A 27,419-nucleotide genomic window follows, 5' to 3' on the forward strand; every position below is an offset into this window, starting at 1 on the left:
AGTTACTGGGAAGATCCACCGTCACCCAGTGTGGGCCCAATCAGCTGAGGACCCACATAGAACAGAAAGGGAGAAGAAGGGTGAATTTGCTCTTGCTGTCTCTCTGCTGGCGCTGGGACACCCTTCTTCTCCTGCCCTAGGCCACAGGAACTTCAGGTTTGGACTCTGGAACATACATCAGCTGCCTCCCAGTTCTCAGGCCTTCGGCCTCAGACTTCCATTTCACAATATCAACTCATCTGGTTCTCAGGCCTTTGAGCTTGGACTGAGACACATTTCAGGCTTCCCTGGTTCTCCAGCTTGCAGTTGGCCTTCCATGAGACTTCTCAGCCTCCATCTGCACATAAGCCAATTCCCCTAACAAATCCCCCTATATATTTATGCAAATATATAGTTATATATAATCTCCTATTGGTTCTGTCTCTCTAGAGAACCCCAACTAATACACCCTTCTACACAGCTCTACAGTAATGGAGGTCTAAATGATAATCTAAGTAAAATGTTTGCTAGCTACCTGCCATCTCTAATTAGCTACACCATTAGCTAGATCAAATAGCTAATCAACTAGCTAGACCAACATGCAAAGGAGAGAATCCTCCTCTCATTACACATACTTCTGGAAAGGCTAATAAGTGTAGAAGAAAGAAAAGTGTCAATCGCCTAACTCAGGATCAGCAAACTTTCTGCAATGGGCCAGGAAGTAAATATGTGAGGCTTTGTAGGCCACCATGGTCTGTTCCAGCTACTCAACCCTGCCACTCTAGGGTGAAAGCAGCCAGAGACAATATGTAACAAACAAATGAGTGTCAACTAATGAGAAATAAGGGCTGGACATGGTGGCTCACGCCTGTAATCCCAACAATTTGGGAGGCTGAGGCAGGTGGATCACGAGGTCAGGAGATCCAGACCATCCTGGCCAACATGGTGAAACCCTGTCTCTACTAAAATACAAAAAATTAGCTGGGCATGGTGGTGCGCGCCTGTAGTCCCAGCTACTCAAGAGGCTAAGGCAGGGAAATCACTTGAACCCAGGAGGCAGAGATTGCAGTGAGCCGAGATCACGCCACTGCACTCCAGCCTGGGGACAAAGTGAGACTCCGTCTCCACCGCCCCCCCCCTAGAAAAAACCCTGCAGGGCAGCAAACAAGAGAGGAATTGCAATGCGGGAGACACAAATCTAGCAAGCAGCTAAATCATGTTCCCTCCAAGTGAGGTTGAGCAGGAGCTTTTAGAGGCTTACTGTAAATTTACACAAGTGGGACAATTTAGCATGGTCTATGATTAATGGTGATTGATTGACAGCTTAGAATGTCTCTAGCTGATGATCAGCTTATGTTGGCACAGCTCTCTCCCCAGGAGATTTGTGATCAGGCCCAATATAAACAGGTTAAGCTAAATGTACCTGCTTCTTCAGGATGTTTACAGTTTGGCCCAGTTCCACAGGTGACATTCTGTCTGGGTGTGTATAGGCCTGGGTCCAATTCTTCCTGCCCACCCACCAACTTTTTAGATGCCTCTGACAGAGTCATTTCCATCCTGGATTTCCTTTCATATAAGTATGCTTGTTTCGGCCGGGCACGGTGGCTCAAGCCTGTAATCCTAGCACTTCGGGAGGCCGAGGTGGGTGGATCACAAGGTCAGGAGATCGAGACCATCCTGGCTAACACGGTGAAACCCCGTCTCTACTAAATATACAAAAAATTAGCAGGGCGTTGTGGCGGGCGCCTGTAGTCCCAGCTACTTGGGAGGCTGAGGCAGGAGAATGGCGTGAACCCGGGAGGTGGAGCTTGCAGTGAGCCGAGGTTGCTAGCCTGGGCGACAGAGCGAGACTCCGTCTCAAAAAAAAAAGGTTTAAGAACTGGGTGATGAGATAATCTACAACAAACCCCTATGACACAAGTTTACTTGTGTGTCAAACCTGCACTTGTACCCCTGAACTTAAAATAAAAGTTAAAAACAAAAACATACATTAGAACCTAGCCCTTTAAAATCTGAACATGATTTTTTTAATATATTAAGTACTTTGAGAATTTTACTTAGAATGTTCTTTGTGGGGAAAAGAGAGATCAGACTGTTACTGTGGCTATGGAGAAAGAAGTAGACATAAGAGACTCCATTTTGTTCTGTACTAAGAAAAATTCTTCTGCCTTGAGATGCTGTTAATCTGTAACCCTAGCCCCAACCTTGTGCTCCCTGAAACATGTGCTGTGTCAACTCAAGATTAAATGGATTAAGGGCTGTGCAGGATGTGCTTTGTTAAACAAATGCTTGAAGGCAGCACGCTTGTTAACAGTCATCGCCACTCCCTAATCTCAAGTACCCAGAGACACAATACACTGCGGAAGGCTGCAGGAACCTCTGCCTAGGAAAGCCAGGTATTGTCCAAAGTTTCTCCCCATGTGACAGTCTGAAATATGGCCTCGTGGGAAGGGAAAGACCTGACCGTCCCCCAGCCCGACACCTGTAAAGGGTCTGCGCTGAGGAGGATTAGTAAAAGAGGAAGGCCTCTTCACAGTTGAGATAAGAGGAAGGCATCTGTCTCCAGCTCATCCCTGGGCAATGGAATGTCTCGGTGTAAAACCCGATTGTATATTCCATCTACTGAGATAGGAGAAAAACGCCTTAGGGCTGGAGGTGGGACATGCTGGCAGCAATACTGCTCTTTAAGGCATTGAGATGTTTATGTATATGCACAACAAAAGCACAGCACTTTTTTCTTTACCTTGTTTATGATACAGAGACATTTGTTCACGTGTTTACCTTCTGACCTTCTCTCCACTATTATCCTAGTATCCTGCCATGCCCAATAATGATCAATAAATACTAAGGGAATTCAGAGACTGGTGCCGGTGCGGGTCCTCCGTATGCTGAGCGCCAGTTCCCTGGGCCTCCTTTTCTTTCTCTATACTTTGTCTCTGTGTTTCTTTCTCTTCTCAAGTCTCATTCTACCTGATGAGAAATGCCCACAGGTGTGGAGGGGCTGGCCACCCCTTCAGTTCTTCACTTAATCCAAGCACATTTTTCCGAAGAAAACAGCACAGGAAACATCACAGCACAATAGGCGAATGAAAAGTGACAGTTCTCTGGAAGAGAACCACCATTATAAAGAAAATTTGGGCTGGGCGCAGCAGCTCACACCTGTAATCCCAACACTCTGGGAGGCCGAGGCGGGCGAATCACCTGAGATCAGGAGTTCAAGACCAGCCTGGCCAACATGGCGAAACTCTGCCTCTACTAAAAAATACAAAAATTAGTTGGGTGTGGTGGCAGGGGCCTGTAATCTCAGCTACTCGGGAGGCTGAGGCAGGAGAATCGCTTGAACCCGGGAGGCGGAGGTTGCAGTGAGCCGAGATGGCGCCACTGCACTCCAGCCTGGGCAACAGAGTGAGACTCCATCTCAAAAAAAAAGAGAGAGAGAGAGAGAGAGAAAGAAAAAGAAAATTTGAATTTATATGAATTACTTTATTACACTTAACATTTTATATGATTAAAGAAGCTTTTTTAAAATAATTCTTTAGAGAATCCTATATAATCAGTGTAGACAGAATGATAGAAAATCTCCTTTTGCACATGTTGTCATTTGTGTCATACTAATTATTGCCAGGCACAAAGTGTGAGGATTTATAGTCCAAGCTATATAGAAATGTCATTGTTAATAAATAATGCATCACAATAACAACAACAAAAGAATGACTAGTGAAGTCTATAACAACACTTATGTGGAAAGTGCTGGGCCAGGCACGGTGGCTCACAACCTGTAATTCCAGCACCTTGGGAGGCCGAGACGTGTGGATCACCTGAGGTCAGGAGTTCGAGGCCAGCCTGCCCAACATAGTGAAACAGCATCTCTACTAAAACTATAAAAATTAGCCAGGCGAGGTGGCAGGCGCCTGTAGTCCCAGCTACTGGAGAGGCTGAGGCAGAAGAATGGCTTGAACCTGGGAGGCGGAGGTTGCAGTGATACAAGATTGTGCCACTGCACTCCAGCCTGGGCAACAAAAGCGAAACTCCATCTCAAAAAAAAAAAAAAAAAAGAGGCCGGGCACGGTGGCTCACGCCTGTAATCCCAGCACTTTGGGAGGCTGAGGTGGGTGGATCACGAGGTCAGGGGATCGAGACCATCCTGGCTAATATGGTGAAACCCCATCTCTAATAAAAATACAAAAAAATTAGCCAGGTGTGGTAACGGGTGCCTGTAGTCCCGGCTACTCGGGAGGCTGAGGCAGGAGAATGGCGTGAATCCGGGAGGCAGAGGTTGCAGTGAGCTGTGATAGCGCCACTGCACGCCAGCCCGGACAACTAAGTGAGACTCCGTCTCAAAAAAAAAAAAGAAAGGAAGTACTGAAAAAAGCGCTAAAGGAGCTGATGATTTTGATTCAGTAGGAACTGAGTTAGACATCTTGGAACAAATTAACTATGATCTTGAGAGAAAGTGGTTCCCAGCAAAGTAAAGGCCTAGAGGAGAAGCCACACATGGTCCCTCAGAAGAATGGATGTCAAATCAGTGTGGCAAGAACATAAAATACACAGAGGGGAGAGGGAGGGAATGGAAGAAAAGTATGGAAAGGTACTTAAGGCTAAACCTAGGAGGGCTCTGAGCCCTCCTTTTTTATATGAGTTTTATTCTAGAGATAGAAATTATAGAAGGCTTTTGAACAAAATTAGCACACGCTCAGGCATGTGCTAAAGCATAGAACAATTATTCTGTTAGGGAGTCACTTGAGGACATTCCCCAGCAAAATGATGAAGTAAATCAACAATGTAAGATTCATGTGTTGGCTGGGCGTGGTGACTCACGCCTGTAATCCCAGCACTTTGGGAGACCAAAGCCAATAGATCATGAGGTCAGGAGTTCGAGATCAGCCTGATCAACAAGGTGAAACCCTGTCTCTGCTAAAAATATAAAAATTAGCTGGGCATGGTGGCACGTGCCTGTAACCCCAGCTGCTCAGGAGGCTGAGGCAGGAGAATCGCTGGAGCCCGAGAGGGAGAGGTTGCAGTGAGCCAAGATCACACCACTGCATTCTGGCCTGGGCCACAGAGTGAGACTCCATCTCAAAAAAAAAAAAGATTCGTGTGTTAGGGTTCCCAGAGAAACAGAACCAATAGGATACATACATAGATACATAAGAGATTTATTATGGGAATTAGCTCACGTGATTGTGGAAGCTGACAAATCCCTCCATATGCCCTCTTCAAGCTGGAGAACCAATCCAGAAGGCGCTGGATCCAACTCTTAAGAAAAATGAGGAGAGGTCTTCAGGAGAGAGTAGTCAACAGACCTGGGAAACAATCAATACATATGAACATGGAAAGAAAAGAGAAAGAATCCAAGGAAAGGAGACGACCCTGACCATTTTCTACTACACTCGGGAATGGCAACAAATTAAAGATCTGCTTTGGGAAGACAAGGCGGGCAGATTGCTTTGAGCTCACGAGTTCAAGACCAGCCTGGGCAGCATAGCAAAACTCTATCTCTACAAAAAACACAAAAATTAGCCGGGTGTGATGGTGTGCACTGTAGTCCCAGGTACTCAGGAGGCTGGGGTGGGAGGATGGCTTGACCCCAGGAGGCGGAGGTTGCAGTGAGCCGTGATCATGCCACTGTGCTCCAGTCTGGGTGATAGAGCCAAACATTGTCTCAAAAAAAAAAAAAAAAAATTAAAGATCTGATAAGGCAGATAATGAAAGAAGAAAAGAAACATTCCACACTTACAAAGAACCAGGTGAAAAGAAAGAAATTTTTTGAAAAAGAAAAAAAACGAACAGAACCCAGGGATGGGAAAACACTACGCCCGACAAGAACTATCATCATCGTGCATGATCTGAATCTGCAGTGAGCGCATTTTACACAGTCTCAATAGCGCAAACACAAGTTATTTATCTCTGACTTCTAGAGTCCACCTATGGCCCAATCGCCTAAGACTTAACTGTACAGTAGTTCCACATTCAAGGAAGAAAGAGTTCCAAATAAAGGGAAAAGAAATGAAGGTAAGGAAATGACACCAATATCCTGCTCTTACAATGTGGGAAGGCAAGAGATATTGTTTCTAGTTGATAGAACTAGAAATTAAGAGTAAGTTTATTACTTAAATTTCCAATGATAGGCCGGGCATGGTGGCTCATGCCTGTAATCCAAGCACTTTGGGAGGCTGAGGCGGGTGGATCATGAGGTCAGGAGATCGAGACCATCCTGGCTAACACGGTGAAACCCCATCTGTACTAAAAATACAAAAATTAGCTACAGGCGCTGAGGTGCTGAGACCTCTCAAAGCAGCTACAGGGAGGCTGAGGCAGAAGAATCGCTTGAACCCAGGAGGCGGAGGTTGCAGTGAGCCAAGATCGTGCCACTGCACTCCAGCCTGGATGACAGAGCAAGATTCTGTCTCAAAAAAAAAAAAAAAAAAAGAATAAAGCAGAAAAGGAGAAGTAGTAAATGAGCCAATCTGCATCTAGCCAACCAAGAAGTCAGTAAGTAATGTTAAATCAGGGAATTGTGGGTGTATACATTTATCCGTAAAAGATGTGGTGCAGCTTTTCCCTGGTGTCATTCCATCCTGCGCAGCTGTTCTCTTGAGCAGTGGTCGTTTATCTCCATCCGCCTTCTCTCCCACCTAAGTTCATCTTCCCACCACCCGATGGAAGATTTGATGGACATGGACATGAGCCCCCTGAGACCCCAGAACTATCTTTTCAGTTGTGAACTTAAAGGCCGAAAAAGATGATTACCTTAAGGTGGATAATGATGAAGATGAGCACCAGTTATCTTTAAGAATAGTCAGCTTGGGGGCTGGTGCAAAGGATGAATTGCACATTGTTGAAGCAGAGGCAATGAATTACGAAGGCAGTCCAATTAAAGTAACATTGGCAACTTTGAAAATGTCTATACAGCCAACGGTTTCCCTTGGGGGCTTTGAAATAACACTACCAGTGTCTCACGGTTGACGTGTGGCTCAGGGCTAGGGCATATTAGTGGACAGCACTTAATAGCTGTGGAGGAAGATGCAAGAAAAGATGAAGAGGAGGAGGGTGTGAAACTCTTAACTATATCTGGAGAGCGATCGGCCCCTGGAGGTGGTAGCAAGATTCCACAGAAAAAAGTAAAACTTGCTGCCGATGAAGATGATGATTATGAAGATGATGATGATGAGGATGAAGATGATGATGATGATTTTGATGATAAGGACACCAAAGAAAAAGCACCAGTGAAGCAATCTATATGAGATACTCCAGCCAAAAATGCACAAAAGTCAAATCAGAATGGAAAAGACTCAAAACCATCATCAACACCAAGATCAAAATGACAAGAATCCTTCAAAAAACAGGAAAAAGCTCCTAAAACACCAAAAGGACCTAGTTCTGTAGAAGACGTTAAAGCAAACATGCAAGCAAGTATAGAAAAAGGTGGTTCTCTTCCCCAAGTGGAAGCTAAGTTCATCAATTATGTGAAGAACTGCTTCTGGATGACTGACCAGGAGGCTATTCAAGATCTCTGACAGTGGAGGAAGTCTCTTTAAGAAAATAGTCTAAACGGTTTATTAAAAATTTTCCATCTTATTTCATTTCAGTAACAGTTGATATATGGCTGTCCTTTTTATAATGCAGAGTGAGAACTTTCCCTACCGTGTTTGATAAATGTTGTCCAGGTTCCATTGCCAAGAATGTGTTGCCGAAAATGTCTGTTTAGTTTTTAAAGATGGAACTCCACCCTTTGCTTGGTTTTAAGTAGGTATGGAATGTTATGATAGGACATAGTAGTAGTGGTGGTCAGACATGGAAATGGTGGGGAGACAAAAACATACATGTGAAATAAAATTCAGTATTTTAATAAAGTAAAAAGAGAGAGAGAGAGAGATGTGGTGCAATCTCCCAGAAGATATAACCAAAAGTTGTAAAGTGGCTGCCCATAGGTAGAAATGCCAGCGTTGGGAAGTGGGGGAGTGGGGGGTGGTGATGGGGGAGAGAAGAAGACTATATCTTTCATTTTAAATTATTTTGTGCCATTTCATTTTTTAACTATATGCAATGGAATAAAATTATGTGCTTTTCCTCTCTCCTGTATTTCTCTTCATATCATGACTCTCCTCCCAATGAGACTTCTAGACTTCAGTTTTGTGTGTGTGTGTGGTTTGTTTTGTTTTGTTTTTGAGACAGGGTCCAACTCTGTCACCCACGTTGGAGTCCAGTGGTGTGATCTCAGCTCATGCAACCTCTGCCTCCCAGGCTCAAACAATCCTCCCATCTCAGCCTCCTGAATAGCTGGAATTACAGGTGTATGCCACCATGTCCGGCTAATTTTTTTGTGTTTTTGGTAGAGATGGGGTTTTGCCATGTTGCCCAGGCTGGTCTTGAACTCCTGAGGTCAGGAAATCCACCTGCCTCCACTTCCCAAAGTATCGGGGGACCTGCCCCGATAATCACATAGGTTCTTTTCTATTTTCCTAAGCATCGGCTGGCTTGAGAAATAAAGGGAAAGAGTACAAAAGAGAGAAATTTTAAAGCTGGGCATCCGGGGGAGACATCACACGTTGGTAGGATCTGTGATGCCCCACAAGCCACAAAAACCAGCAAGTTTTTATTAGGGAGTTTCAAAAGGGGAGGGAGGGTGCGAATAGGTGTGGGTGACAGACATCAAGTACTTAACAGGGTAATAGAATATCACAAGGCAAGTGGAGGCAGGGCGAGATCACAGGACCACAGGACAGAGGCGAAATTAGAATTGCTAATTTAGTTTCGGGCACAATTGTCATTGATAACATCTTATGAGGAGACAGGGTTTTGAGATCAACCGGTCTGACCAAAATTTATTAGGCGGGAATTTCCTCTTCCTAATAAGCCTGGGAGCGCTATGCGAGACTGGAGTTTATTTCATCTCTGCAATCGCGACCATAAGAGACAGGTACGCCCCGGTGGGGGGCAGTTCAGAGACCTACCCTTAGGTGCGCATTCTCTTTCTCAGGGACGTTCCATGCTGAGAAAAAGAATTCAGTGATATATCTCCCAACTGCTTTTGAAGAAGAGAAATATGGCTCTGTTCTGCCCGGCTCACCAGCGGTCAGAGTTTAAGGTTATCTCTCATTCCCTGAACAATTGCTGTTATCCTGTTCTTTCTTCAGGGTGCCCACATTTCATATTGCTCAAACACACATGCTGTACAATTTTTGTAGTTAACGCAATTACTACAGGGTCCTGGAACGATATACATCCTCCTCAACTGACAGGATTAAGAGATTAAAGTAAAGACAGGCATAGGAAATCACAAGGGTATTGACTGGGGAAGTGATAAGTGTCCATGAAATCTTTACAATTTATGTTTACAGATTGCAGTAAAGACAGGCATAAGAAATTACAAAAGTAAGGCTGGGCTCGGTGGCTCAAGCCTGTAATCCCAGCACTTCGGGAGGCCGAGGTGGGTGGATCACAAGGTCAGGAGATCGAGACCATCCTGGCTAACACAGTGAAACCCCGTCTCTACTAAAAATACAAAAAAATTGGCCGGGCGTGTTGGCGGGCGCCTGTAGTCCCAGCTGCTCGGGAGGCTGAGGCAGGAGAATGGCATGAACCCAGGAGGCGGAGCTTGCAGTGAGCCAAGATCGCGCCACTGCACTCCAGCCTGGGCGACAGAGCGAGACTCCGTCTCAAAAAAAAAAAAAAAAGAAATTACAAAAGTATTAATTTGGGGAACTAATAAATGTCCATAAAATCTTCACAATCCACGTTCTTCTGCCATGGCTTCAGCTGGTCCCTCCGTTTGGGGTCCCTGACTTCCCACAACACCAAAGTGCTGGGATTACAGGCGTGAACCATTATGCCCAGCCATTGATTCTGAGTTTAAAAGAGACAGCCCAGATATAAATCAAAATATTTATAGGAATCCAAATTCAAGCACCCATACATGTCCCATCCTAATGAAATGAGAAAAGTTCCTTATTCCCCTTGCAGGGCATGCAACAGGGGGAGTGGCTCACTTCTTCAGTGCCCCACTGCTCAAACCTCTACGGGAAGCATACAGATGGGCAGGTTGTGGGGCTCCGACCCCTCGGCAGCACCTGGGGTGAATGCTTACAGCTCCAGAAGCCCCAGTGGGTGTGTGTTACAGGGTGCTCTTTTAGTTTTGCCATCCACAGGCAGCTTGTGTTAATCAGCTCTATCAGACCTTCTGCCTTATCACAAGGACAGAGGGCTTTCTGTATCCCTGGGTTCTTGCCTTGGTGTACCAGAAGAATCGGATCACACGTGGGCTTAGAGAATGAGTGCAAGGTTTTTTATTGAGGAGTAGCTCTCAGCGAGGCCAGAAGGCGGATGGAGCGGAAAGGTGGTTTTCCCCGCCGAGCTGGGCTGCCCAGTGGCCAGGCTCTCCTCCAACTGCCCCAGCCAAACTCCACCATGACTCCATCGCTTGATGGCCTGCCGGCATCTGTTGGCGCCTGTCAGTGTGCTCTTCCACCAATGTGCTCCTCTCGGCGTCCAGCCACTTGTGTTCCTGCCCCCTAGGGTCTTGAGGTGTTTTTTGGTTTTGTTTTGTTTTGTTTTGTTTTGTTTTTGAGACGGAGTCTCGCTCTGTCATTCAGGCTGGAGTGCATTGGCGCAATTTCGGCTCACTGCAACCTCCGCTTCCGGAGTTCAAGCATCCTCCTGCCTTAGCCTCCTGAATAGCTGGATTACAGGCACGTGCCACCACCCTGGCTAATTTTTTTGTGTTTTTAGTAGAGACAGAGTTTCACCATGGTAGCCAGGATGGTCTCGATCTCCTGACCTCATGATCCACCCGCCTCGGCCTCCCAAAGTGCTGGGATTTCAGACGTGAGCCATCGTGCACAGCTGGGCCTCGAGGTTTTTATAGGCACAGGATGGGGGCGTGGTGGGCCAGAGTGGTCTTGGAAAATGCAACATTTGGGCTTGAAGGCAGGAGTGCCTGTCCTCACCTAGGTCCCTGGGCACAGGCCCGGGGGTGGAGCCCTAGCCAGGGACCATGCCATCTCTACCCAGCACTTCCCTGCCCCCATCCCATATCACTAACTGAATCACAATTCTCTGGTCAGAGAGGAGGAGAAGAAAGTTAGAAAGAAGTGCTATTGCACAAAATGCTGATGTGGGCTTCCTAAAAACAGCCTCATGCCCCATTCCTGAACAAATTCATGGGTACTAGATCTCCTAAATAAGCTCAGGGATCTCAGAGTTGAAAGGTATGTGTCCCGCTTCTTATTTGAAAGCCCTGGAAGGCAGCAAGCTCAAGATACTTCTACATATTCTAGAATTTGGAGGGAGCCTCACAGATTCCCATCCTGCCCCCAGTGGGGTCAGCCAAAAGCCTTTTCCTCATGTAGCTGAGACTGGTGGGGATGGGAAGTTGCTAGGCAGTAAGAACGTAGTAAAGGCAGCCTGCCGGTTCCCCAGTGGACCTTCAGAAAATGTTAGTTGCGGCCAGGTGTAGTGGCTCACACCTGTAATCCCAGCACTTTGGGAGGCCAAGGTGGGCAAATCACTTGAGGTCAGGAGTTTGAGACCAGCCTAGCCAAGATGTTGAAATCCCATCCCTACTAAAAATACAAAAATTAGCTGGGTGTGGTGGTACATGCCTGTAATCCCAGATACTTGGGTGGCTGAGGCAGGAGAATCATTTCTGAGCCTCGGGAGGTGGAGACTGTAGTCAGCCAAGATCGCACCACTATACTCCGGCCTGGGCAACACAGCGAGACTCCGCCTCAAAGAAGAAAGAAAGAAAGGAAAGAAAGGGAAGGAAGGGAAGGAAAGGAAGGAAATGTTAGTTGCTTCTTTCTTTTTTTCTTCTCTTCCTCCCTCCCACCCCCATTTCTTCTTTGTCAGTCTCTGTAATACGCCTCTTTCATTTCTGACCCAGACCCTCCCTGCCCAGTCCCTCCTTTTCTGGTCCCACCTCCTCTCCCCAACTCTGGCATTCCCTAACCCAACCCTCCTTCTCCTAGAACATCCAGAGCCACTGTAGTTAGAATCACCTCCTTGGGGATCTAGTCAACCTTCCTAGTCACACAAGTGGGTTACTCCTCCCTTCAAAAATCCCTCTAAAATGATAGTAAACAATCTTAAAAAGAATACTACCCACAAAGACAGGAAGAATGGGAGAGATGACAATGGCAGGTAAAAAAGGTCACTTTGGAAGATGAATAACAAATGGCAAATTAAAGGAAGTTATAATCTACTTGAGAGGTGAATCCATTTGTTCTGGAGAATGCTTGAGAGACTCAGTGCTTAGACACACAGGAATCTCAAAGATGGGGAGGCAGGAGTGGCAGGTGTTCCCAGTTGTCTCTCCAATAGCCTGTCACCCTTCCTTCTTGCCAAGAGACCTTGATTTTATCCAGGGCCATGATGTACCCTGCTAAAATAAAAACTAACTCCCCAGACTCTCTTGCCACTAGGGGCAGCCCCATAATCCAGTTCTGGCCAATGAAAGTCCACTTGGAAGACTTCTAGGAAAGCTAGAGAGCTTCCCTGAATTAAAGGAACAAAGGGGAGCTGGCAAAAGCCTTCTTCCCTTTGCCCTTCCCCATTCCTCCTGCCCCAATAGTGATCAAAGTGCCTAGGAGCGCCATAAATGTGAAAGCCACATGCCGAAGGGAAAGAGAAGGAGATGGGACATCTGTGTCACTTTGGAGCTGCTGCACCAGCCTAGGCAGCAACCACTAGATGTCTTGCTGTTGTTGTTGTTGTTGTTTTCAAATCAACAGTTATCTGGTGAAACCACTGTGGTCACGTTTTGTCAGGGACAGTTGAATACAATCCTTAATCCATAAAATGGTTGTTGATGGAACATCATCTACAGAGGAGTTAGCCAGATTCCTTCTCCTATCCCACGGAGTCAGACAAAAAGATGCTTCCTCTGTCCTCCTCAAAGACCAGAAGTTTATTTTCTAGGGAATTTATCTAAGAGACTTTGGATTGAGATGGGGAATGTGAAGCCCATCAGAGAAGTAGATAAAGGCATGAGGCTGAGATGGGAGGATCAAATGGAAACCAACACTCTACCCGCTTGGGTCACCAGCTACCTTCCCCAGCCTCAGCCAGATCATTAAATTCCAGATCAATCAGGAAAAACAGTAGCGATGGGGTTTGAGTTACGGCTAGGCATAGGGTAGGGTTCAGGTTCCTGTAAATAGCTGAACCCAAATGATGGTGAGCTGTATTATGATGACATAAGTAGGCTCACAACCAACTGAGACATGTGCTAAAATAACCCTCTTCCAAGAGGTGAGTGTGGGAGACAGAATAACGGCCCTCAAAGGTGTCACATCCGAATCTCCACCTGTGAACACTCCTCACGTGGCAAAAGGGACTTTGCAGATGAGAACAGAAATTGTAAGAAAGGGAGATTATCCTGGGTTATCTGGGTGGGCCCAATGTCATCCCAAGGGACTTCCTTTAAGAAGGAGGCAGGAGAGTCAGAGTCAGAGAAGAAAATCGTGATGATGGTGACAGAGAGAGAAGTGACGTAGCAGCAGAAACAGAGGCCAGAGGGAGAGAGAGTTAAAGATGCTAGGCTGCTGGCTTTAGCAATGGAGGATGAGGCCATAAGCCAAGGATACAGGCAGCTTGTAGATGCAGGAAAAGACAGATTCTCTTCCGGAGCTTCCCGAAGGAACTCGACCCTGCAGACCCAGTTTGAATTTCTGACCACCAGAACTGTAAGATAATGTGTGTTGTTTGAAGCCAATAAATTTGTGGTAATCTCTCACAATAGGTCACTAGAAGGGGAATGACCGATCCTTAGTGGGGTGCCAGGGAGAAGGCTTTGCAGGAGGGGTTCATTTAAACTGGGCCTTAAGGCAGGAAACCAAGGTAAAACAGGAGTAAAGGGAATTCCCAAGAGTGGTAAAATGTATTATTAGTTGTGGGTAAACAAGAAGGGAACGGATTCTCCTATCCACAGGAGATCAATCACAGTTTGCCTGGATCTGTCCCTGTTTATGCCCATTGTCCCAGCATAATTTTTTTTTCTTTTGATTCGGAGTTTCACTCTTGTTGCCCAGGCTGGAGTGCAACGGCGCGATTTCCACTCACCGCAACCTCCGCCTCCCAGATTCAAACTATTCTCGTGCCTTAGCCTCCAGAGTAGCTGGGATTACGGGCATACGCCACCACGCCCAGCTACTTTTGTGTTTTTAGTAGGGACAGGGTTTCTCCATGTTGGTCAGGCTGGTCTCGAACTCCCAACCTCAGGTGATCGGTCCACCTCGGCCTCTCAAAGTGCTGGGATTACAAGGCATGAGCCACTGCGCACAGCCTAGCGTTGCTTTTCAATCTGCAATTACAAAACCGTGGCACGCCACTTCACGCTTCTCGCCACCAACCCAACCACCCAGCCCCTAGCCTGGCCAGGCGGAGGAGGGTCCCCGCATGACACTAGGAAGCTCGGGCCGGCCAAGAGCGGAGACTCCGGAGAGGAGTGAGACAGGTGCGCGCCGGCCGGGCTTCGGGGCTTTATGGGAACTGGGCGGTGCGGCGGCCCCGCCCTCGTGCGCAGGCGCAGAACCGTTGTGGCCAGAGCGGTTGCGGGTTGAGCGGTTTCGAGTCGGCGTCGGGGAGCGGCGGTACTGGGCAGCTGCGGGGGCGGGTCGACCCAGCCTGCGGTCTCGGCGTCCGCCTCCCGCGGTGCCCTGGGTAAGTCGGCGGCCCTCCTGGAGCAGCCACTCGAGACGCGGGAGGGCGAATGAAATAAACGAAAATAGACATTTTCCCGAAGGCGAAATAGACATCCTCCTTCTGCGCCGGGGCTTGGAGGCGGGCGGTGGTGGGCGCGGGTTAACGTCCCCGGGGAAACTGAGACCCCAGCAGGTCCGGGCCGGAGGCGGAGAGGAACGCGGGAGGGCGCCGGGCCCCTGGGCTTTTCGTACCAAGCTCGACCGAGCCGCCTCTACCCACCCTCAGCTGCGAACCCGGCCTTTCAGTATAGAGACTGGGCATTGTCCCCACGGGGTCTCCCGAGGACCTTGTACCCGCGCGGCTTCCTTGGGCTGGCTTTGGACGACGCTTTCGCCTTCGTGCTGCCTAGGATCCGCCGACATGAATCCCATCGTAGTGGTCCACGGCGGCGGAGCCGGTCCTATCTCCAAGGACAGGAAGGAGCGAGTGCACCAGGGCATGGTCAGAGCCGCCACCGTGGGCTACCGCATCCTCCGGGAGGGCGGGAGCGCCGTGGATGCCGTGGAGGGAGCTGTCGTCGCCCTGGAAGACGATCCCGAGTTCAACGCAGGTAAATGTGCCTTTCAGCTAGTAAATAATGTGAGTCACGTCAAGCTCCTTCAGAATAAATAGAACCTATGTAAAGTGTTAGGGATCTATCTAATGAGCTTTGGGGTGAAACTAAGTATGTAAAAAAGAAACAATATTTAATTTTTCTACCTGTGCTGAAAAGAGTCAAACGCTAAAATATTTGGAGAGATTTATACTGAGCCAAATATGAATGACCAATGGCCTGTGATACAGCTCTTGGGAAATCCTGAGAACATGTGCTTTTAGAGAGACATAAGATGTCAATCAATACATACAAGACCTACATTGGTTCCATCTGGAGAGGTGAGACTGACTACTGGGGGAGGGGGAGTGGCTTCCAGGTCATAGTTAAGATTCAAAGATTTTCTGATGAACAATTGATTTAAAGTTTTGTCCAAACACCTGGAATCCACAGAAGGGAATGTCTGGATTATATAAGGACTTGTGGCCGTAGATGGAATTAATAGAAGGCGGTTTAGAACGGTGGCTCACGCCTGTAATCCCAGCACTTTGGGAGGCCAAGGCGTGTAGATCACCTGACGTCAGGAGTTCGAGACCAGCCTGGCTAACAGGCGAAAACCCATCTCTACTAAAATACAAAAAAAAAAAAAAAAAAAAAAAGCCGGGCGTGGTGGCAGGAGCCTGTAACCGCAGCTACTCGGGAGGCCGAGGCAGGAGAATCTCTTGAACCTGAGAGGCAGAGGTTGCAGTGAGCCGAGATCACTCCACTGCACTCCAGCCTGGGCGACAGAGCAAGACTGTCTCAAAAAAAAAAAAAGAAAAACTGAAAAAAGAAGGGAATGTCTGCGTTAAGATAAGGGGTTGGGGAGACCAAGATTTCCCTTATGCAGAGGAAGTCTCCAGGTAGCAGGCTATTGAGAGAATAAATTGTAAATGTTTCTTATCAGAGTTGATTCTCTCCTGAATCAGGAAAAAGGCCTAGAAAAGGAAGGGGATTCTCTTCAGAATGTAGATTTTCCCCACAAGAGATAGCTTTGCAGGACTATTTCAAGATATGGCGAAGAAACATAATTTGGGGTAAAATACTTCACTTTCAGGGCTTGCTATCTGTCATGTGATGTCATACTAGAGTCCCGCTGGAATTTGGTATCTTATTGCTACAAAGTCTGCTTTGTCAGTCTTAAGATCTGTTTCAATGTTAATGCTGGTCAGCTGGGCCTGAATTCCAAAAGGAAGGAGGGAATAATGAGGCATGCCCTACCTCCCCCGACAAGGTTCCAAAGTTTTCAGGTTAACTTTGGAATGCAGAGTGTATTCCTTTGTGTTTTGCTTCTTTCACTCAGTCCACCCTTTTTTGGAATACTAATCATTATAGCTAATATGAGTATCTACCATGTATCAGGCAGTGGTCTAAGAAATTTGCTTGATTTATTTAATCTGAACATTAAATGAGTTGATCATGTAACTCTCAAGTTGGTTAACTTGTGTTAAACTAACTCAAGTTAACTCATAATGAACATTAAATGATTAGCTCACTTGCGAGTTAATCATTTAAACTCACTTGCGTTAAATGAGTTAGGTATAAGTTAGGCATAATTATTATCCTTATTTCTCAGATCAGACTAAGGCACAAAAAGATTAACTTGCTGGAAGACATTCATCTCTTTGTTTTAAAATAGAAAACCTAAGATCTAGGCTAGAGATTGAAATACTTCCTAGAATTATACCACCCACCTAACATCTGTCAGGGAAAAGAATTTCAGGAAATCTTAATTAATCATCAAATATTTACTGTTTGTTCTGTCTCCTTTACGCAGCACTCTTTGACACTTGTGAAAAATTGTGTAAGTCTTCCTGAGACTGGAGCAGTGGCTCACACCCGTAATCCCAGCACTTTGGAAAGCTGAGGTGGGCGGATCACTTGAGCTCAGGAGTTCAATGCCAGGCTAGGCAACATGGCGAAACCCCATCTCTACAAAAAAAAAATACAAAAATCAGCTGAGTGTGGTGGCACAAGCCTATAGCCCCAGCTACTCAGGAGGCTGAGGTGGGAAGATTCCTTGAGCCCCGGGAGGTCAAGGCTGCAATGAGCCAAGACTGTGCCACTGCACTCCAGTCTGGGTGACAGAGTGAGACCCTGTCTCTGAAAATAAAATTAAGTTCATCTGAATTTAAAATGAGACCTAATAGTGTGCTTTCATGGCTCCATTTGTAGAGCCAGAATTTACCAGATAGGGACTGACTTTGCCAGCAGAGGGAGCAGCCAGCTCTTTCTGTGGGTGACTTGTTAAACCTTATGCCTCTTAGCACTCAGAACCCCCTGGGCTGACAAACCCTCACTTATTTACGCAGGACCTTCATTTGAAATGGGTCTTTCTGGTTTCCGACCATCTCTTATTCCAACAATTTGTCGTCTGCGTGAATTGGGAAGCACAGATTAGGGAATTGGAGCAGCTAGTTCTCATTTTTTTGCTCTGTGTCCAGAGGCCTTCCTTCTCAATGTCTGCCCTCTCATCTTTCAAATGTCGTCTATTCCGCACATTGAGGAAGAAAAGAGTAGAGCTGAAAAGAAGGAAAGCAAAGATTATGGGGGGAAAGGTGAGACTTTTAACAGCGTACTGTGGACCTTGGCTTTTCCCAGCCGAGGTCAGTACCGGCAAGCAATATTCCCAGCAGCCTCTGCTATAATCCTCTAGAATAAATAACTGTTTGGGAACTTCATACAAAAAGCTGACTCCCAGTAGGTATTGAGTTCAGTGGCAGTAATTAGCATTCATGACACAACTTGCCTGAACATTTGTAAAAACATTATGTTTATTTACATTCTATTCTTGTTTCAGTATGGATTTGACTTTGTTTAAAGCTTGTTTCATAATAGTTTATTAAAAAGTGGTTGATTTTTAGATACCAACACTGTAAAGATTGAACTTTTAAATTTGAATGCTAGAAATCTTTAAAAACTTAGATTGGCAACCAAAAGACCATTTGCTTTCACTGGCGCTCAATGATATTTACACAGCACTTGAGATATTCTCTCTACAATTCAATTTATAAGCTATTAGAGAATCTTTGAGATAACAGGATTTTTTTTTTTTTTTTTTTTTTGATACTGGGTCTCGCTCTGTCGCCCAGGCTGGAGTGCAGTGGCGCGATTTTGGCTCACTGCAAGCTCCACCTCTCAGGTTCAAGCGATTCTCCTCCCTCAACCTCTCGAGTAGCTGGGACTATAGGCGCCCACCACCAGGACTGGCTAATTTTTTTTGTATTTTTAGTAGAGACGGGGTTTCACCGTGTTAGCCAGGATGGTCTCGATCTCCTGACCTCGTGATCCGCCCGCCTCGGCCTCCCAAAGTGCTGGGATTACAGGCGTGAGCCACCGCGCCCAGCAGAAAACAGGATTTTTTTCATTTATCCACTCTCTTTCTGGACTTACAATGTAGAATCAATAAGGTAAAAATCTGTGGCGGGGTCTAGGAATTGGTATTCATTTCTTTGTTTTGAAGATTCCCAGGTGATTCTGAGATACAACCAGGTTTAGAATCTACTAGCCTAATACTATACGATTTTAATGGGTTTGGTGTTGGTTTGTTGGTATAATTTGCATACAGTAAGATCCCCTTTTTAGTATACAGTTCCATGACAGTGACATATAGTCATGTAACTACCACCACAATCAAGATATAAAACAGTTACATTACTCTCCCACATCCCTTTGAGTCCACGCCTCATTCACTCCCAGCCCCTGGCAACAACTAATCTGTTTTCTATTCCTGTAGTTTTGTCATTTCCAGGATGTCGTATGTTTGAAATGTTTGTTTTTTGGTGCCGTAAAGAAATAGTACTCGAACATTAATTTATTTAGTAAGGCCAATTTTTATTTTTTGTAGAAAGGATACACTTGTCAGCAGTTTTGTCACAAGAGTATACTGAACAAAGAAGACAGGGTTATTTATAACCTGACGCATTTACCCTACTGCTGTGTCCGGTTTCTATTGGCTGGAATGGGACCTTACATTTTGTATTTGTTTCGATTGGCTAGCAACTTAGAATTTTTTAAAAGAGGCAAAGGTAGAGGAGAACAAAGGAAGGAGGAAGTAACTTGTGGGTGTTGAGATAGGTAAAAACACCTTTAAATAAGGAAGAGGAACAGGCTGTGACCTAATGCTTGCTTGGACCAGTATAAGCCTGCTAGGGCAAATATTTAGGCTAAATTGTGGGAGCTAAGAATGTAAAGTACAGTGATTTGTTTATTACGGCTAGCAGGTATTTAAGAATGTTAGCACAGGTCTTTGAATAAATTTTACTTCTAAGAGAAGTTACTATTTATCCCTAATTAGGGAGGAAAGTCTTTGAAGAGGAACCTCCACTTCACTTTTTACACATACATGGCAGCACTTTCAGAGGCCGAGGCGGGTGGATCATTTGAGGCTAGGAGTTCAAGAGCAGCCTGTCCAATGTGGCAAAACGATGTCTCTACTAAATATACAAAACTTAGCCAGGCATGGTGTGGCACACGTGCAATCCCAGCTACTCAGGAGGCTGAGGCATGAGAATCACTTGAACCCAGAAGGAGGAGGTTGCAGTGACTCAAGATTATGCCACTGCACTCCTGCCTGAGCAGCAAAGGGAGACTGTGTCTCAAAAAAAAAAAAAAAAAAAAAAAGTCATAAATGGAATCACGCAATGTGTAGCCTTAGTCTGGATTCTTTGGTTAACATGCATTAAAGTGTTACCCGTGTAGACATGGATATCAGTAGTTTTTCCCTTTTTATTGAGTAGTATTCCATTGTATGAATATACCACAGTTGGTTTAACCATGTAATAGCTAAAAGACACGTTCCATTTGGGGCCATTATAAATAAAATCACTGTAAACATTTGCATACAGGTGTTTATGTGAACATAAGTTTTTATCTCCCTTAGGTGAGTACCTGGGAGCGGGACTGCTGGCTTATGGCAAGAATTTAACTTCAGCAGAAACTACTGGCCAGGCGCGGTGGCTCACTCCTGTAATCCCAGCACTTTGGGAGGCTGAGGCAGGCGGATCACCTGAGGTCAGAAATTCAAGACCAGCCTGGCCAACATGGTGAAACCCTGTCTCTGCTAAAAATACAAAAATTAGCCAAGTGCAGTGGTGGGCGCCTGTGGTCCCAGCTGCTCGGGAAGCTGAGGCAGGAGAATCACTTGAACCTGGGAGGTAGAGGTTGCAGTGAGCTGAGATCATGCCACTGCACTCCAGCCTGGGTGACAGAGTGAGACCCTGTCTCAAAAAGAAAAAAGGAACTGCCAAACTTTTACATTCCCACTAGCAATGTATGAAAGTTCCACTTACAGGCTGGGCTCAGCTCATGCCTGTAATCCCAGCACTTTGGGAGGCTGACATGGGTGGATCACAAGGTCAGGGGTTTGAGACCAGCCTGGCCAACATAGTGAAACCCTGTCTCTACTAAAAATACAAAAATTAGTCAGGCATGGTGTCGCGCGCCTGTAGTCCCAGCCACTCGGGAGGCTGAGGCAGGAGAATCACTTGAACCTGGGAGGCGGAGGTTGTCGTGAGTCAAGATCACGCCACCGCACTCCAGTCTGGGCAACAGAGCGAAACTCCAGCTCCAAAAAAAGAAAAAAAAAAGTAAGTTCCACTTAATCCACATCTTCACCAGCACTAACTAGTGTCAGCATTTTTTATTTTGGCCATTCCAGTAGTCATATAGTGGAATCTTATTATGGTGTTGATTTGCATTTCCCTAAATGGGAAGTGATATTTAACATCTTTTCATGTGCTTTTTTGTCGTTCATTTCTTTTTTTTTTTTTCTTTTTGAGATGGAGTCTCACTCTTGTTGCCCAGGCTGTAGAGCAGTGGTGCGATCTCAGCTCACTGCAGCCTCCACCTCCTGAGTAACTAGGATTACAGGGCATGTGAACCCACATCCAGCTAATTTTTGTATTTTTAGTAGAGATGGGGTTTCATCATGTTGGCCAAGCTGATCTTGAACTCCTGACCTCGTGATCCACACATCTCGGCCTCCTAAAGGGCTGGGATTACAGGTGTGAGCCACTGCGCCTGGCCTGTCATTCGTATTTCTTCAGTGAAGTATCAAAGTCTTGCTGATTTTTTTGTTGGTGTTGTTTCTTACTATTGAGTTTTAGGAGTTGTTTATATATTCTAGATATAGCTTTTACCAGATGCATCAATGTGGTCTGCAGATATTTTCTTCCAGTCTGTGTTTGTCTTTTCTTTGTCAATACTTTATTGCAAAAAGCAGAAGTTCTCAATTTTGCAAAAGTCCAGTTTATCAGTTTTTTTAATTTATTTTTTATTTTTATTTTTATTTTATTTTTTTTTTTGAGACGGAGTCTCGCTCTGTCGCCCAGGCTGGAGTGCAGTGGTGCAATCTCGGCTCACTGCAAGCTCCGCCTCCCGGGTTCACGCCATTCTCCTGCCTCAGCCTCTCCGAGTAGCTGGAACTACAGGCGCCCGCCACCACGCCCGGCTAATTTTTTTTTTTGTATTTTTAGTAGAGACAGGATTTCACCGTGGTCTCGATCTCCTGATCGAGATCCGCCCGCCTCGGCCTCCCAAAGTGCTGGGATTACAAGCGTGAGCCACCGCGCCCGGCCTATCAGTTTTTTTTAAATCAGTCATGCTTTTTGTGTTGTAGCTTAATATTTGCCTAACCCAGCATTGCAAACATTTTTCTTACGTTGTCTTCTAGAAGTTTTAGGTCTGTGATTCACTTTGAATAAATTTTTGTATACGATGCAAGATATATATCAAGATTCCATTTTTGGTTTTTGTTGGGTTTTTTTGTGGCTACATAGTAGGTGTATTTACTTATGGGAATACGTGAGATACTGTGATACAGACATGCAATGCATAATAATCAGGGTAAATGGGATATTCATCCCTTCAAGCATTTATCCTTTGTGTTATAAACAATTATATTATTTTAGTTATTTTAAAATGTATAGCTAAATTATCGACTCTAGTCACTGTTGTGCTATCAAATACTAACTCTTATTCATTCTATTTTTTATACCCATTACTTATCCCCCCTTCTGCCCCACCCACACTATCTTCCCAGCCTATACTAACCATCTTTTTACGCTCTATCCTCATGAGTTCAATTGCTTTGATTTTTAGCTCCCACAAATAAGTTAGAACATGTGAAGGTTTTCTTTTTGTGCCTTATTTCACTTACCATAATGACCTCCAGTTCCATCCATGTTGTTGCAAATGACAGAATCTCATTCTTTTTTATGGCTGAGTAGTACTCCATTGTGTGTATGTATCATTTCTTCATTCATCTGTTGATGAACATCTAGGTAGCTTCTGAATCTTGGCTATTGTGGACAATGCTGCAGCAATCAAAGAGCGCAAATAACTCCTCCATGTACCGATTTCCTTTCTCTTGGGTGTATAGCCAGCAGTGGGATTGCTGTATCATATGGTAGCTCTATTTTTAGTTTTTTTAAGGAACTCGGGGTTGTTTTTTGTTTTTTGTTTTTTTTCCTGGAGTGCAGTGGCGTGATCTTGGCTCACTGCAACCTCCACCTCCTGAGTTCAAGCAATTCTCCTGCCTCAGCCTCCCGAGTAGCTGGGATTACAGGCGCCCACCACCATGCCTGGCTAATTTTTGTATTTTTAGGGGAGACAAGGTTTCACCATGTTGGCCAGACTGGCCTTGAACTCCTGACCTCAAGTGATCCACCCACCTCAGCCTCCCAAAGTACTGGGATAACAGACGTGAGCCACCACCCCTGGCCCAGCACCAGTTGTTGAAAAGGCATATTGCAAGTCCCCTGGTTATGCACACTTCTGTCCAACATGGCTACAAATCAAGGGTTACCATGACCCCCTCCTCAGGCTTGATAATTTGCTATGATGGCTCATAGAACTCAGGAAAACATTTATGTTTACCAATTTATTATGAAGAATATGATAAAGCAGTGGTCCCCAACCTCTTTGGCACCAGGGACCAGTTTCATGGAAGACAAATGTTTCCACAGAGACTCTCGCAGGCACAGTTCACAACAGGGTTCACACTCCTATGAGAATCTAATGCTGCTGCTGATCTGACAGGAGATGGAGCTCAGGCAGTAATGCTCACTTGCCTGCCACTCACCACCTGCTGTGGGGCCCAGTTCCTAACAGGCCACAGACCAGTACCAGTACCTGGGGGTTAGGGACCCCTGTGATAAAGGATACAGATGAATAGTTGCATAGGACAAGGTCAGTTCAGTTCTGACGCTGTCTATCTGGGGTCAGAGTCCAATCCCACAGGTTCAGGGCTCAGTCCCGTAAGACTGTGTCCCACTTCAGATGCCGATCTTGAGTAGTAGCTTGTCACTTCTACTTCCAATCAACCAGCTATAAATCAGGGTTCCCATGACTACCACCTCGAGTTCAGTTAATTTGCTAGAGCAGCTCACAGAACTCAGAGAAATGTATTTACCAGTTTATTATATGAATAATGGATGTAATGGAGGATACAGACGGAGATGAAGAGATGCATAGGGCAAGGTATGGGGGAAGGGGTGTTGACCTTCCCTGCCCTCTTCAGCACACCACCCTCCTGGCACCTTCACATATCCAGCAATCCAAAAGCTCTCCCATCATCAGCCCTTGCGGGTGTTTATGGAGGCTTCCGTGAGACTGAGTGACAAATCTAAGAAGCCATGTGTGCTCATTTCTGCATGCCAACATCATTTCATAAAGTCCCTGATGCTGTGACAATGTGCAGATGTGCCGCTCTCTGGAAGAATGATTTGAAGAAAAAACTGGATAGAGCACACGGCCCCCATGTCTCTTGCCTGAGTCACTGTATGTCTTAAATGATAAATGATCCTAGTCCTTGCCTTTTCCTATACTTAAGATAACATCTGGGTTGGGCACGGTGACTCACACCTGTAATCCCAGCACTTTGGGAGGCCAAGGCAGGCAGATCACCTGAGGTCAGGAGTTCGAGACCTGCCTGAGCAACATGGTGAAACCCCATCTCTACTAAAACTACAAAAATTAGCCTCGCATGGTGGTGGGTGCCTGTAATCCCAGCTACTTGGGAGCCTAAGGCACGAGAATCACTTGAACCTGAGAGACAGAGGTTGCAGTGAGCTGAGGTGGCGCCACTGCACTCCAGCCTGGGCGACAGTGAGACTCCGTCTCAAAAAAAAAGAAGAAAAGAAAAATAACATCTGACAAAGTTAGCGATTATACATACCTCTGTCATCTATAGCCAGATGCACTTTTGCACCCAAACTTGGATATGATTCTGCTTTAATGTAACTTCTGAGCAAGTCTGATGTAACCTTTGAGCGTGTACTAATCCTCCACAACCTGTATATCAGCTCTAAGCGGAGACACAGTTTTGAAGCAGTTTGACAGCACCTCTCTGAAGGACCCCTCCGGACTATAGTCATCAGTCTATAGTCCTCAGTAAGATTTCTAAATAAAACTAATTCTTTAAAAGCTCAATTTTTTTTCTCTAGTTGACATTTCATGGCATAGGCACAGTTGATTAAATCGTTGGCCATTGGTTATCAATTCACCCTTCAGTCTCTCTCCCCCTCCCCGGAAGTAGAGGGGTGAGACTGAAAGTTCAGGCCCTCTAATTACACGATTGGTTCCCTGGCAACCAGCTCCCCATTTTGAGGCTATCCAGCCCCTAACCATCAGTCATCTCATTGGCATACAAAAAGATAACTTACCACTTTGGAGCTTCCAAGTATTTTAGGAGCTGTGTGTCAGGAAACAGGAAGACCAAACTTTGTGTCCAGGCCTTCCACATATGTGGATTTACCCAATCTCAAGTTGAAAATATTTGGGGAAAAAAAATCCATATAAGACTGCCTTTGCAAGCCAGGTGTGTTGCCTCATGCCTGTAATCTCAGCACTTTGGGAGGCCAAGGCAGGTGGATCACATGAGGTCAGGAGTTCAAAACCAGCCTGACCAATATGATGAAACTAAAAATACAAAAATTAGCTGGGCATGGTGGCTCCTGTAGTCCCAGCTACTTGGGAGGCTCAGACAGGAGAATTGCTTGAACTCAGGATGCAGAGGTTGTAGTGAGCCAAGATAGCCCCATTGCACCCCAGTCTGGGCGACAGAATGAGGCTCCATCTAAAAAATAAAAAAATTGCCTTTGCAAAATTTTAAGTTCCAAAAAGCAAAACTTGAATTTGCCTCACACCAAGTACTACGTTGAATCCACACTAATAAACGGATATGGTAGACATTGTATCAGGTATCATAAGTGATCTAGAGATGATTTAAAGTTTACAGGAGAATGTCCATAGAGTATATGCAAATACTATGCCATTTCATGTAGAGGGCTTGGGCATCCATGGATTTTGATATTGTAACTGCCCAAGGGGTTTTTCGTGCCTGCTACACAAGTAAAGATTGTGGCATTGTAGTAAGGAAAAAATTTAATAGACCACATGGCCAGCCACACCATGTGGGAGATGGAGTTAGTACTCATCATCTCTTCCAAAGCTCCTGGGTTAGGGGTTTTTCAAAACCAGTTTGGGGAAAGGGGTGCGAATGGCAAGGCTTGCTGCTGATTGGGGCAGAGATGAAATGAAAGGGGGTCATGGCTGGGCGCGGTGGCTCACACCTGTAATCCCAGCACTTTGGGAGGCTGAGGCAGGTGGATCACCTGAGGTCAGGAGATCGAGACCAGCCTGGCCAACATGCGAAACCCCGTCTCTACTAAAAATACGAAAATTAGCCGGGCGTGGTGGCTCACGCCTGTAATCCCAGCTACTGAGGAGGCTGAGGCAGGAGAATCACTTGAACCCGGGAGATGGAGGTTTGCAGTGAGCCAAGATCGCGCCACTGCACTCCAGCCTGGGCGACAGAGCGAGACTCCTCCTCAAAGAAAAAAAAAAGGGTTAAAACTGTCCTCCTGTGCACTGAATTGTTTCTGGGCGAGGCCACAGGGGAGAGGGTTGGCAGGTCCAGGTGGAGCCATGCATGTCAGATATGCATAAAAATCTGAAAAGATATCGCAAAAGGCCAATCCGCAGTAGTGATGGTACCTGAAGGAATGGTTGGCGGTCTGTGTCTACACCTCATTAGAATCAGGTTCCTCTTCTCCCCCAGCTTGATGAACTTTTTTGGTTTTTTGGGGGTTTTTTTGTTTGTTTTTTTGAGATGGAGTCACACTCTGTTGCCCACGCTGGAGTGCAGTGGCACAATCTCGGCTCACTGCAACCTCCACCTCCCAGGTTGAAGCGATTCTCCTGCCTCAGCCTCCTGAATAGCTGGCATTACAGGCATGCACCACCATGCCCAACTAATTTTTGTATTTTTAGTAGAGACGGAGTTTCGCCATGTTGGCCAGGCTGGTCTCGAACTCCTGACCTCATGATCCTCTCACCTCAGCCTCCTAGAGTGCTGGGATTACAGGCATGAGCCACCGCGCCCAGCCTAGATGAACTTTCATTCACTTTACAAAAGCAGTTGCGTTTGGGGCAAGGCCTGTTATCCTTTTAACTATAGCCTAAATGTCTCTCAAAGTTAGCTCTGCCCAATAGCCCAGGAATAATTAAGGGAAAGACAAGATGGGGTGGTATGTTAGCTCAGATCTCTTTCACTGCCATAATTTTCTCATTGAAATAATTTTTGCAAAGGCAGTTTCAATATTTCCAGGGGTCCTACATCCAATTCCCCACGGATAGTGAGGGACAGCTCTATGTGTTTCTCCATATAAATCACAGTATGACATCCTCCCTAACAACTAGCAATCACTATCTGTTTCTTATCACTATAATTTTGAGAATGTTCTGTAAATGGAGTTGTTACCGGACAGGGGTCCCGATCCAGACCCCAAGAGAAGGTTCTTGGATCTCATGCAAGAAGGAATTCAGGACGAGTCTGTAGAGTAAAATGAAAGCAAGTTTATTAGGAAAGTAAAGGAATAAAGCATGGCTAGTCCATAGAGCAGCCCCGAGGGCTGCTGGTTGCCCATTTTTATGGTTATTTCTTGATGATATGCTAAACAAGGGGTGGATTATTCATGCCTCCCCTTTTTAGACAATATGGGGTAACTTCCTGTCGTCATGGCATTTGTAAACTGTCATGGCGCTGGTGGGAGTGGAGCAGTGAGGACGATCAGAGGTCTCTCTGGTGGCCATGTTGGTTTTGGTGGGGTTTGGCCGGCTTCTTTACTGCAACCTGTTTTATCAGCAAGGTCTTTATGACCTGTAT

At 45.8% G+C, this 27,419-nt stretch overlaps 1 protein-coding gene and 1 pseudogene across 3 annotated transcripts in view; both read left to right on the forward strand.

Annotated features, from left to right (window-relative positions):
• The first annotated feature begins 6,638 nt into the window (after window positions 1-6,638).
• LOC100603237 lies at window positions 6,639-7,496 on the forward strand (annotated as a pseudogene).
• Window positions 7,497-14,407: 6,911 nt separating this feature from the next.
• The window catches only part of ASRGL1 (asparaginase and isoaspartyl peptidase 1), a 50,294-nt gene continuing 37,282 nt past the window's right edge, over window positions 14,408-27,419 (forward strand). For 2 of the 3 annotated variants that reach the window (XM_012499224.2, XM_030810949.1), the window contains exons 1-2: window positions 14,408-14,637; window positions 15,029-15,229. In XM_012499224.2, the coding sequence (XP_012354678.2) occupies window positions 15,040-15,229 (190 nt within the window). In that variant the 5' untranslated portion in view covers window positions 14,408-14,637; window positions 15,029-15,039. The remainder of the gene's footprint in view (window positions 14,638-15,028; window positions 15,230-27,419) is intronic. The other variant, XM_030810948.1, reaches the window with a different exon arrangement.

This window comes from Nomascus leucogenys, chromosome 4 (genome assembly GCF_006542625.1).
Source record: "Nomascus leucogenys isolate Asia chromosome 4, Asia_NLE_v1, whole genome shotgun sequence".
In the NCBI taxonomy this organism is placed as follows: Eukaryota; Metazoa; Chordata; class Mammalia; order Primates; family Hylobatidae; genus Nomascus; species Nomascus leucogenys.